General features: G+C 37.0%; 1 protein-coding gene across 1 annotated transcript in view; it reads right to left on the bottom strand.

Moving 5' to 3' along the window:
* Window positions 1-12,093, bottom strand: part of SLC2A9 (solute carrier family 2 member 9) — a 1,122,280-nt gene extending 1,110,187 nt beyond the window's left edge. Inside the window, exon 1 of the mRNA XM_053704140.1 lies at window positions 11,962-12,093. Coding sequence (XP_053560115.1) covers window positions 11,962-11,979 — 18 coding nt within the window. The 5' untranslated portion in view covers window positions 11,980-12,093. The remainder of the gene's footprint in view (window positions 1-11,961) is intronic.
* Between the last annotated feature and the right edge of the window lie 3,203 nt (window positions 12,094-15,296).

Genomic DNA, 15,296 nt, shown 5'->3' with positions numbered 1-15,296 from the left:
TACCTAATTGGTGCTGTGGATTCCATTTGTCTATGTTGCTGTAAGGGTGGCAGTAACCCTTTCTCCACGGGCATCATACAGAACTAAAACCTGCTTTAAGGAACCAACAGGTGCTGTACTCATTTACTACTTTTGTGCCACAACACAAGGTAATAGAATCTATGGAAAGCAAAATAGAGGGCGCCACATAGTGCAGATCATAAGCAACTTCAAATCAGATAGCGATAAGAGCTAAAGAATCCTACTCACAAGGTGTAAAGCACTGATGTGCAGTACAAGCAGCAGGAAACCACCAGTCGTCCGGTAGACCAAATGAAGATATTGCCAAAAGAGATCCTCGTCTCACCAGGGAGAGTCCAAAGATACCAGAAAAGCAAGGGTCTAGACAAGCCTGTATGGCAATGGTCAGCCAGCGGGTCCAAACACCACTCAAAAGGTGCAAAGTGTCCGAGAAGTCCAGTTGATGGAAAAGTATCAGGAACAAAAATGAATCAGCAGCAGATGGAGAGTTAAAAATATTTAAAAATGTATTACAATGAGAAAAACATGTTTTTCTCATTGTAATACATTTTTAAATCTTTTTAACTACCCAGAGGCTGAGTAGTGAAACTGCACAAACTGTCCCACCAGTGGCGGTTCTATGGGGATTATATACACTTCCACATGAATGTGCAGCAACTCCGTTTAGCTGCAAAGAACAGCATATGCTCTGCCAAGCAGCTCAATATATTACCACACTGGCTAAGGCTCAGGATGTGACCTTCAGTGGTGTGTCTAGAGGCAAAAAACTATTCATACAAGCAGAGTCAGCTATAACACAAGAGACAGCGGTTCTAGAGGGTTAAGCAGAAGAAACAGGCTGAGGATGGTAAACTCACGGACTACATCAGGTTAAAATCATCAGGCACAGTGACAAAAGTCATAGTCAAGTTAGGTCAGAAGCACAGGTCGGCAACAGAATACAAGCTAGGAGTAAGGCTACGGTCGAAACGCGTAAGCCTGCTTGAGGCGTTTGCATATCTAATTTCCTTCCATGTTGCACTTCAATCAATTGCTTTTAATTATTGGACAATAAAGTATTGGATTTTAACAAGCAGCATTTTTTTGGCCCCAGATTCTTGTATCTTTTTGTACATTTAAATTTGCCGGTTACATTGGAATCTGGGGAGTGCCGGAGCATTTTGCCTTATGGGACCCAACAGCCAATTGGTGGTGGTGGAGTTAGCATGTAACTCACAAACTAAGCCTACGTGTGACATAGCGGACATCTGAGTTTTGCGATTGGACGAGAAGGAGCATCGGGATACACAGGCAACGTGCAAACAGGCCAAGTTCACATACACAGAAGCCCTATGGATACACATGAGTGAGGGGCTGCTCAGGACCGCCGCATATGCCTGACTTCTACAACAGATCACAGTCAGTGAGTATTGCTGTTTAACGTTACTGAAGTGCCCTATACTTAATGTACTATACTTACGGTTGAAGAGTTCTGCTCTTTTCTTTCATTTATCTCCTCCACGCGCTTTGGGGCAGCGGATTATTGTACTTTATTGCATAGAACTCTGCATTGAACATTACAGGCATTACTTATTTACGATTTGCTAGACGCATGACAGTTGGAGGGTGCAATTGGGAACGTATTTTCGTTCGAAGCATAGTCTATTGCTTTGAGCCCCACTTTTAATTCATGGACTGCTGAGGATGCTAGTTATACTCTGCATGTAGTGACTGGAATACGCATACTCACCACTAGTTTTTCTTGTCCCTCTGGCAAGTACCCCCTATTTTTGTATATATATATATATATATATATTTATATATATATTATTTTTTATTTTTGAGGGGAACTGTAGGCTTTCTCACATTCAAGCATCTTTACTCCTTTTTTTCTCGGCAACAGAATACCTCAGAAAAGTGCAGAAAGACCACCCTGATTCCAGCTTCCACAAAAGATTGGAGCACTTGAGAGAAAGCTTATTTACCGGGGTTTAAGCAAGCTCACTGCAGTGTTAGCCATGTTTTTTAGCACCTCTTTCCTATGGTGCCACCACAATTCTGAGTTAGATTCCTATAATTTTATAAAGAATTATCTTCCAGCAAGATTATGCTTTGAGGCTCCCCTTTCTTCTCTTCTTTCTTACTAAGCTCCATAAGAACATAATTAAATTGTTTTCCATACACTGAAACAGTGCTAAATAAAAATATGGCATAGAGTGTGTGTGGTGCCAGTGTATCTATATATATTCACTTATCAATATGATTATAGAAAAAGAAAAACACCTCATGTCACACACGTTTGTTCAAAATCTCAAGCAATGCAGCAAAAATAAAACATTTCATTGTAAGTTAAAAACATTTACAAGGAAATAGTGGCACTGTTAAGAGGGTTCAGGAAAAGGAATTAAATTCCAAAATAATATGTATAAAAGAAAACAAATCAAATTATAGATGGAACTCAAAAGAAAGACTTAGAAGCCCATTGTAGCAAACTCAACGAGTAAAAAAGATCCCTAACAAAATTAACACTATGATTGTGTGAGCCCCACAAAGGTGGGTAATAATTGGACTTAAAGTGATTGTAAAGTTTAAATAATCTTAAAAACAGGGGCACTTTAATTCATTAAATTTTACAATGAAGGTTTTTTTTTTAAATACTAACCTTTGCTTTATGGAATACAGACCGGGGTTCCTCCGCCTGCATCTCCTGCTGTAGTAAGCATATCGATGACGAATCTAGCTTCCTCCAATTGTTGTGTGACCCCTTTGGCATCCAGCTTGTGGGGTACGCAACGATTAGTAAAGTTTAATTAATTAAAGTGCCCCTGTTTTTAAGATTATTTTTAGATACTGGATACTTATTCATTAAACTTTACAATCCCTTTAACAAATATCTCTCGCTGAGTAAAACCTACAATTATTATAAAAAAAGTTCAGGGCAAGGTCAAGTTCCAAAAAACAAATGTAATTATATATGATGCAAACAATATAACCCAAAATGTATACTCCGCCAGTAATCCTGAATCCACACCGACAGGCGGCCACTCCTCGTATGCATTTAAATACCCTCAGAAAGCAATCATGCACAAATTTAACATGTATACACCCACAATGGGCGTATATAAATCTGTAAGTAACGTCTAATGTTATGTATACAAGTCTGACAAATAAACCAATTACTACCAATATAGCCATGTTGAGACACAGTACATTATGGCAGAACAGGTATGTATAGTAATCGTGTCCTAGTTGTTATTGGTTGTAAGTCTAAGAGGTCCACCCATCATGGGCATGTCAGAATCACAGAGGTAGTTGAGTTATCAAAACAATCATCACATAGAAGCAATACACACAATCGCTAAGCACACTCATACTATTAATTACAAGTCATTATATCAACCAAAATAGATTAAGCCACACACTTCATTTCAAAGCATACAATTGATGTATACATATTCCTGGGTATATATCATTAAATAAGATAAAGTAAACTTTGCTGTATACTTAGTATAACACATAAGACATCCGCCCACATAGGGGGGTGGTCTCAAGAACACACATGCTATCACTATGAAGCGTGGGCCACAGTCTCCACCCACTATTTATACGTACATCGGATGATGTTCAAAAAGCAGAGCATTATCAATATCAGAGATAAACCAATGTTTAGATCAAAAACAAATATTGTGGCCTGACGAAGCCCGATTCAAATTTACTAAGTGCAGGTGAAACGCTCGTAGCAGAAGTTATACTGCAACTGGGGGTAGCAGCTGAACCCCCATATTTGATCTGACGACGATTGTTTGTGAACCGGCAAAGAGGTTGAGACTATTTTTCACCCCTGTATACCTACTTCCTTTACAACGAAATCTGATGATCGCAAGGGTGAGTGAATGTATGTTTACAGCAGGATATGCTTAACGGAAACCAGTGTTCATTGACAGCTCGAAGGGAAAGCACGCACCATCCAAGGATGGGTCATGTCAGTGGCGGCTGGTGACTTTTGAGGATGGGGGAGCACTAGCCCCGCCCCTCAGATGGCTCCGCCCATTTTAATGTGTGTGTGTATGTATATATATCTATATATAACTTATATCATCAAATTTGATTCATTCTCTTTGTATCCTTTATTGAAAGAGCATCAATATCTCACTGAGAGCTAGTTGAACATATTGGGTGAGCCAATGACATGAGGCATATATGTGCAGGCACTAAAAACTGCTCACACACACTAAAAAAAACTGCTCACACAAACACTGCACACACATCTTACACACCACAAACACTGCATGCACACACACCAAACACTGCACACACACACCTCACACACACACACCAAACACCTCACACTCTGCACACACACCTCACACACACAAACACCTCACACCACAAACACTGCACACACACACGCCTCACACACCACAAACACTGCACACACACACCAAACACCTCACACACACAAACACCTCACACCACAAACACTGCTCTCCCACACAACAAACACTGCACACACACACGCCTCCCACACCACAAACACTGCACACACACACACCACAAACACTGCGCACACACACCTCACACACCACAAACACTGCGCACACACAAACCACACCGCCCCACATGGGCATCCACAGGAATATTTCCAGGGGGGTAGCAAAAAATAGCAAACATGTCCTAATCAATGCAATAACTGAATTTGGGTATATATTGTATTGAACAGCTAATTTATTGTCTTTCACAGTCACTACAGAGTGGTTCATAATGGCTTCTTGTATTATTATTAAAAGCTGAAAACCTGATAAATGTAGCATTTAAAATTAGTAATGTTTATAAGGATTCAATATTTTAAAGCTTAAACAGATAAATAAGCCATCCTATTTCATTTACTCAAGTCTCTAAATTAATAAGGATCATTTTAAATGAAGGCTCAGGGTAATGATGGTTATACTTATTTATAAGTATGAGACAATCTTATTTTTTACTTTAACAGGATCCCACTAACTTGTGTCACAAAATCACAGTCACATTATATTATTTGCCATATACAGACTCACCCTGTCCTAACTGTAAGGTAACCTGATCTGCAGGCTGAACCTTAATCACGGCAGTTTGCTGATATATGACAGCCAGACAGGGCAGCAGCACCATGCAGGAGAGTACGGGAGAGGATGTTTGAGAAAGCCCTATTTTTTTTTTTTGGAAAGTAGCAGGAACGGAGAAGCCAACATTCCAGAGGGAGTGATTTACGTTACACCAAGAACACCGTTCTGGTAACATGAGCAGCAGGTCAAATTAGCAGGCAAAACTTTTTTTTTAAGTCTTAACCTCCCCACACAACACATGTACACAGCTGTGCAGTTCTCTACATCTTAGCAAGCTGAACGCCGCCTGATATACAAGAAGCATAGCTTGTCTTACGCTCATTCTATCTAGCACCATGTGAACTGTGTTTCTGTAAACAATTATAGGTTTAGAGTAGAAATAAAAGGTATAAGTGGCAGCTATCACTAAATGAGCCATGTTAGTACCGAGTCTGGAGTAGCTGTACAGTACTGTGCATGGTGTATATACCGGCATTATGTCAGAACAGCAAAGAGTTTTATGACAGGCATTCAGGCTTCAGCTGAGCAGGAGGGAGACTCCGAGTGAGGTTAATAGGAGAGTGAGGGCTTACCGCATCTGAGATGTGCAGCGTCTGCCAGATACCTGTTGCCACGGGTTCAGCACAACCAGCAACTTCCCAATCACTACTTCTATTTGAGCTCCTCTCAGCTCAACGACTATCTCCGCAATGAGATTTCGCGCCGTTGAGCTGGGAGGAGCTTGTCATCACTCACAGTCACGTGATGGCGCTCTTCTGTGTCACTGGCTGCTGCCTGGCTCTCTTGTAACATCTCCCACCCCTCGCACAGGCTGAAGTGTGCGATCAGTAGACTATGGGGATGGGGAGGCTGGGAGCTGCGCAGCAGCCAAATTTAGCATGCGCACAGACACAATGCCATAGCTTAGCTATCGCACGTGTGGTTAGGGTTATTAGTAGTACTTAGTGCAGTGTATACAGCAGAGAGCAGAGTGAGAGTCACAGTGTAATAATAAAATGAAAATATTTTTTTGTAAACATTATTGAAAAAAATGTTTGTTGATTGTTTTCTTGGGGTCAAAAAAATATATAATTTTTTCAATAGTGGGCTATTGAAAAATTATATATTTTTTTCTGTTTTTTTTTTTTCTTTCTTCTGGGCTGCTGGGGGGGGCACGTGCGAGTGTGCTCAAATGGAGGAGCCTCCACTGGGTCATGTATGTTAACAGGCCTAATACAAGTATCCGTAAACCTCTGGAAGCTCTATTTCTGAGACTTTGCTTACACCACCCACACAATCTGGCTTTTCCTGTCATTACCAACCAACCGGGGTATTACTTTCACAGTCGGATGTAAATACAAGACTTTTCTGTATACAGGTGTCTTAGGAAGACAAATAGCTCCCTCCATACTACACAGTATCCTGTATGCAAGTAAGGAGGATCTTGTTTAAAGGGACACTGAACCCAAATTTTTGCTTTCATAATTCAGATAGAGCATGCAATTTTAAGCAACTTTCTTATTTACTCCTATTATCAATTTTTCTTTGTTCTCTTGCTATCTTTATTTGAAAAAGAAGGCATGTAAGCTAAGGAGACAGCAATGTTTTGGTTCAGACCATGGACAGCACTTGTTTATTGGTGCCGTCCAATCCGCAAGGACAACCTAGGTTGTTCACCAAAAATGGGCCGGCATCCAAACTTACATTTTTGCTTTTCAAATAAACATACCAAGAAAATGAAGCAAATTTGATAATAGGAGTAAATTAGAAAGTGGCTTATAACTGCATACTCTATCTGAATCATGAAAGAAAAAATTTGGGTTCAGTGTCCCTTTAAACTTTACCATAACTAAATCTGTACTGTATATTCCCAGAGACTGTTATTAGTGTGCACACTTGTGTTTGGACTATTGTGGAATTTTTATACCTCCCGGGATGGTACTTTGTATATAATTTAGGGTTTTTTTCTGTGGTATTATGACTGGTCACCTAGTGTCGATCACACTCTAACTGTGGTTTATGGTATTTTTAAATAAATGAATGCACTAGTTCAAAGATTTTGGGAACGGTTGTTGAATTTATGTGTCCCCCCAGGTGTCTCTCAGCTCCGTTTTGGGTTAACATAATTTTGGCTTTATAATCAGTGCTGGCTATAATAGACTTGTTGGTTCTTATGAACCTATTTCTCACAATTTTTTGTAGTATTATAGACGCTATTGCCTGGCACCCCTAGTCTGCTATATACTTAAGATTGCAGATTGGGGTTGATTCTTGCTCTACTAACATATGGTGCTGTGAGTGGCTTCTCTTTCTATATATATATATATATATATATATATATATATATATATATATATATATATATATATATATATATATACAGTATATATGTAGATTCAAAGGAAGATGCACTCCAAACATACACAGTCAAATGCCCTGGGTGCAGCAGACCAATACATAAAAATAGAAAAAATAGAGCGCACTCCAAAGGGAACTTAATAACAGTGTGTCACTTTTATTAGTGAACGTTTTCGGACCAGCAACAGTCCGTCCTCAGACCAAAAAGTGTATAAACAGCTTAACTTACCCTCCACCAAGCTTATAACACCGTGCAACAGCCGGACTCCATGCTCTCCCGGGTAGACCCGCCACTAATCGTGACATCATCATCCTGGGAAGTGTGGGCCTCAGCCGTAACAACACTATAATAAAACATGTGTATCATTACAACTAAATAATATGTCAGACACAGAATAGTATCTGTGGAACAGGGGGAGGTAGTGTGAGTATAATGCAAACACACATAGCATAACTGGACCAGTCTCACGGTTAAGTGCTGGCCTTAAAGTTATGAAAGGAACAAAAATGGGAAGTCTGACGACCCTTGGGTCTATTCTTCTTATCCTGTGTTTAAAAAAAAAAAACTCCCTTTCCACCAGTAACCTTGGAAATTATCTCTGCCAGACCAGGACCAAATAAAGTCTTACCCTTAAAAGGTAGAGACAGAAGCTTGGATTTACAAGTCACAACCGCAGACCAAGACTTTAACCAAAGGAATCTATGGGCTAGTATCGCAAAACTAGAAATATTGGCTCCCAGCCTAAAAGTTTGCATACTGGAATCACAGATAAAAGTATTAGCCAGCTTTAGAGCCTTGATACTATCTTGGATCTCCTCTATAGTAGTCTCCTCTGAAATTAGATCAGACAAAGAGTCACACCAATAAGAGGCTGCACCAGCAACTGTTGCAATACTAGCAATTGGTTACTGTCACGCTGCACCACTCTAGCCATTGCTAGGGGCGCTGCGTCTCCTTCCCTGCTCATTGCCAGGGGCAGGACTACTCTACCTGCCTTAACCCTTAAACTGCTGGATTGATTACTGTTGCTGAACCTGCCTGCCTGACTACTCTTCCTGCCTTCACCCTTCAACTGCTGGATTGATTACTGTTGCTGAACCTGCCTGTCTGACTACTCTTCCCGCCTTAACCCTTCAACTGCTGGATTGATTACTGTTGCTGAACCTGCCTGTCTGACTACTCTACCTGACCATTCTTGTGGTGTGCCCTTGGACTGCTTTACTGTTGCCATACCCTGCCTGCCTGACCATTCTAGTGGTTTATCCTTGGACTGCTTTACTGTTCACAAACCCTGCCTGCCTGATCATTCTAGTGGTTTATCCTTGGACTGCTTTACTGCTGCCAGTTCCTGCCTGCCTGACCATTCTAGTCGTTTATCCTTGGACTGCTTTGCTGTTGCCAGACCCTGCCTGCCAGACTGACCATTCTAGTGATTCATCCTTGGATTGCTCTGCTGTTGCCGCTGGGGACTGTCCTGCCTGTGGTGAGTGCCGCCTTCCTCATCTCACTGACTTTTTCTGCTCTGGGATATTCCCTATCATTCTGGCTCGACGCCGGGATAACAAGACTACTGGCCGAATTTGGTCTGAAAGAGGAGTATCCCACGAGCGTTACAGTTACCACTGCAAACCCTGATGAAGAAACATCTTTCTTAAATAACCCTTGAGTTTCTTATCCATAGGGTATCTTAAAGAGGAACTCTACTCTAGGAACAGTGCGCCACAGATCTCGCACTGAATCAGCCACAGGAAACCTCTTTTTAAACACAGGAGACGGGTTAAAAGGAACACCTGGCTTCTCCCATTCCTGAGATATAATGTCAGACATGCAATCTGGAACAGGAAAAACCTCCAGATTTAGGTTTGACATCAAAACTTCAGCTTATTAGCCTTTTTAGGAGCCTCTGCAACAGTTTCAGAGTCATCCAAAGTAGCTAAAACCTCCTTCAAAAGTAAATGGAGATGCTCAAGTTTAAATCTAAAATGAACCCCCTCAGAATCTATTGTACTAGGAACTGCAGATCCTGAATCAGAGATTTCACCCTCAGAGGCTGCAGAGGAATGATCCTCGCTAGATAACTGAGAAAGACTAACCAAATCAGTCTTGGCGGAATCAGAACCCATAGAAATGTTCTTAGACTTCCTCTTCCTTTTACCAGAACTAGGTAAAGCACTTAGGGCTGCAGAAGTCAACTATGCAGCAAAATCTTTATGCAAACCAACACTCCCAGAGACTGACTGAGAGGAACCGCAGGGCACTGCATGTGAATGTGTCAAAGACTGGGGCATGTTAGCAGAAGGCTGAGACAACCCCTGAACAGCATTATCCTGAGAAAAAGAATCCTTATCCTTAGATAATAAAACCTTACTAAGGCATAGGGAACAAAATTGCACAGGAGGTATAACCTTGGCATCTGCACATAAATGACATTTATCAAATGACAGAGAAAGCTTGGGATCGGCTTCCATAGTAAGTAAAAAAGCCCTTTATTTCCCTTATACTCTAATTTCAATATAAAAAATTAGAATAAAATTCTGAGCATAGATAAATAATTATTAAAACCGGCACCTCTACACCCCAGCCATGCTGTAGAGACTCACCCAACCAGTAACCAGGAATCCAATCCACACAAGCAGATAAATCCTGTTCAAACTGCAGATCCTAGAAAGCTGCAAACATCAGAGCGAAGCGACAGGCAGGAAATACAATCTAATGCTATAAAATCCGGTCTGTCTCCTTGAAAATCCGGCTTCCAAACAGCTGGCTAGAAACAAACTGTTCAACACTCAAGAAGTAACAGAGCGGTCACATGATCACAAATTCAAAAGTAAGGTGTGGTCCAACAACTTTCTTAAAGAGATATTACCCAAAATAAATAAAAGGTAAACTTGTGCAAACAAATCCCCATAGCCAAAATCAAAAAAGACTTTATATGACAGAACAGTGCCCTGAACTGCTGCACAATAAATCCTCAACCCTTAAAAGGAATATTCAGTCCCATAAGGATCCACCTCGTTCTCTAATTATCCTGTTTGCTTGTTTTTTTTTTAAACAAGGAACTCCTAAGTGCTGAATCCTTCTCACCTAGAAGGTAAAAGCACTTACCTGTGGATCTGCTGTAGGGCAAGTTCAGCAAACAGGTGTGATAGAATCCTCACTGACATAGACCTGTAGATAAAGAAAAAACAGAGTAACCAACCCTGGTTTTCTATATAGGGGTAGCAAAAATGTTGGAAGGTAAGCAGAGACAACCTCACTGTCTTCCAACTGCTAAAAGCCACCATTACTCTTACTAAAGAGAATTACATGGACACAACCCCAATCATTGCTTGCAGGGAAAAGTACCCATTAAAGGATTAACAACTTGATTTCTTCAGACACCATCTTTGCACATCACCTACAATGTTACACAGGCAAAGAATGACTGGGGATTGAGGGTAGTGGGAGGATACTTGAAGCTTTGCTGGGGTGTTCTTTGCCTCCACCTGGTGGCCAAGAATTGAATTCCTACTAGTAATCGAATGGATTCGTAGACTCTTCATGCTATTGGAAAGAAATTCTGGTGTAGACTCTCCCTTTAAAGGGACATTATACACACAAAACAATATGGGCTATTTAAATAAAGAATTCAAAGAAGATAAAGTTTGCAATTCACATGTATAAGCAATTTTGCTGCTAAAGCTTCTAAAAATATGCTAAAGTTTGCTATCTTCTGACTGAATAAGAATACGTACATAATACCCACTAGCTTCAGAGCAAGGCTTTTTTACTATACTCCCTAGCTAGTGTCCTTACAGCCAGCCCCCATGCTGGAGCTGTCTGTGTAATTGGTAATACATGTCAATTACAACCCCTCACCTCGGCCGTTTCTCTCTGACTGTCATACTGGGCACAGATCTCACTCCCCCTCTGTCCTCACTACAGCATTCTAAATACTTCACATATTTAGAAGTAATTCTAAATCCAATACAGCCAATACTATCCAATACAGACACACTTTAGCTTTTTTTGAGCGCTCCTTTGTGATATTATTTATTGCATGTACGTATTTTATAGAAGTAGAGAGACTTCTATTTAATTTGGAGTTTGTTGTAGCAGTTTTGTTTTGGCGCGGTCTCATATACTGTTTCCCAGGATTAACAATAAAACAACATTCTTTTTTTAGAATAAAAAATATATTTGGACACAAGGGGTTAATTACCTTTAGCAAATATTTAGATACAGCAAAAAAAAATGCTCCAGGGTAATTTTGTTCTCAAAATACTGAATACTATAGAACAAACATTTAGTCATTCACTAAGACGAGAATGTGAAGAAAATAAACATTTTTAGCCTACAGTGAACTTATTTCTTATAGTATAGATTTATGTCTGAGACAGCACATTCCATAACATAATCAGATATACAAACAAGTAGACATTATACAATATTATATATATGATAGGTCTGTACTGCTAAGTATTAAAAAATGTGATGCAGAACTAGATCTTTATACAACAGCAAATAGCTGCATTGCTTTACCTGGAGAAGAATCTGCATCTTTCAATGCCTCCCGAAATTTCACCATTCCATTTCTTGTTTCTGTACTGTCTCATGGGATTTGTGAAGCTGCAACTACAGAAGTTTTGGGCCACGCCTTGAATTCTGCTCACAGTCTGATCCCGCCCAAGTTTTACTCATTCTGAGAATACATCTGCCAAGTCCCTGTTTATAAAAGTTTGTATGATATCATTTATTTATTTTTGGCAATAACACTGACGTTTCTATCCCCAACAGAGTTCAACCCACCATATATATATATATATATATATATACACTTATATATACATACACATACATATATACATACACATACATATATACATACACACACATATATACATACACACATACATATATACATACACACACATTTATACATACACATACATATATACATACACATACATATATACATACACATACATATATACATACACACACATATATACATACACATACATATATACATACACATACATATATACATACACACACATATATACATACACACATACATATATACATACACACACATTTATACATACACATACATATATACATACACATACATATATACATACACACACATATATACATACACATACATATATACATACACACACATTTATACATACACATACATATATACATACACATACATATATACATACACACACATATATACATACACATACATATATACATACACATACATATATACATACACACACATATATACATACACACACATTTATACATACACATACATATATACATACACACACATATATACATACACACACATATATACATACACATACATATATACATACACACACATATATACATACACATACATATATACATACACACACATATATACATACACATACATATATACATACACACACATATATACATACACATACATATATACATACACATACATATATACATACACATACATATATACATACACATACATATATACATACACATACATATATACATACACACACATATATACATACACATACATATATACATACACACACATATATACATACACACACATTTATACATACACATACATATATACATACACACACATATATACATACACACACATATATACATACACATACATATATACATACACACACATATATACATACACATACATATATACATACACACACATATATACATACACATACATATATACATACACACACATATATACATACACATACATATATACATACACATACATATATACATACACATACATATATACATACACATACATATATACATACACACACATTTATACATACACATACATATATACATACACACACATATATACATACACACACATTTATACATACACATACATATATACATACACACACATTTATACATACACATACATATATACATACACACACATATATACATACACACACATATATACATACACACACATATATACATACACATACATATATACATACACACACATATATACATACACATACATATATACATACACATACATATATACATACACATACATATATACATACACATACATATATACATACACATACATATATACATACACACACATATATACATACACACATACATATATACATACACATACATATATACATACACACACATATATACATACACATACATATATACATACACATACATATATACATACACACACATATATACATACACACATACATATATACATACACACATACATATATACATACACATACATATATACATACACATACATATATACATACACATACATATATACATACACATACATATATACATACACATACATATATACATACACACACATATATACATACACACACATATATACATACACACACATATATACATACACACACATATATACATACACATACATATATACATACACACACATATATACATACACATACATATATACATACACATACATATATACATACACATACATATATACATACACATACATATATACATACACATACATATATACATACACACACATATATACATACACACATACATATATACATACACATACATATATACATACACACACATATATACATACACATACATATATACATACACATACATATATACATACACATACATATATACATACACATACATATATACATACACACACATATATACATACACATACATATATACATACACATACATATATACATACACACACATATATACATACACATACATATATACATACACACACATATATACATACACACACATATATACATACACATACATATATACATACACACTTATATATACATACACATACATATATACATACACACACATATATACATACACATACATATATACATACACACACATATATACATACACATACATATATACATACACATACATATATACATACACATACATATATACATACACTTATATATACATACACACTTATATATACATACACATACATATATACATACACATACATATATACATACACACTTATATATACATACACATACATATATACATACACATACATATATACATACACACACATATATACATACACATACATATATACATACACACACATTTATACATACACATACATATATACATACACACTTATATATACATACACACACTTATATACATACACACACATATATACATACACATACATATATACATACACACACATTTATACATACACATACATATATACATACACACTTATATATACATACACACACTTATATACATACACACACATATATACATACACATACATATATACATACACATACATATATACATACACACTTATATATACATACACACACTTATATACATACACACACATATATACATACACATACATATATACATACACATACATATATACATACACACTTATATATACATACACACACTTATATACATACACACACATATATACATACACACACATATATACATACACACACATATATACATACACATACATATATACATACACATACATATATACATACACACTTATATATACATACACACACATATATACATACACACACATATATACATACACACACATATATACATACACACACATATATACATACACACACATATATACATACACACACATATATACATACACACACATATATACATACACTTATATATACATACACATACATATATACATACACATACATATA

This window comes from Bombina bombina, chromosome 2, assembly GCF_027579735.1.
Source record: "Bombina bombina isolate aBomBom1 chromosome 2, aBomBom1.pri, whole genome shotgun sequence".
Classification (NCBI taxonomy): Eukaryota; Metazoa; Chordata; class Amphibia; order Anura; family Bombinatoridae; genus Bombina; species Bombina bombina.
Note: the sequence above shows the minus strand (reverse complement) of the source record. Positions and strands in the feature narration are given on the sequence as shown.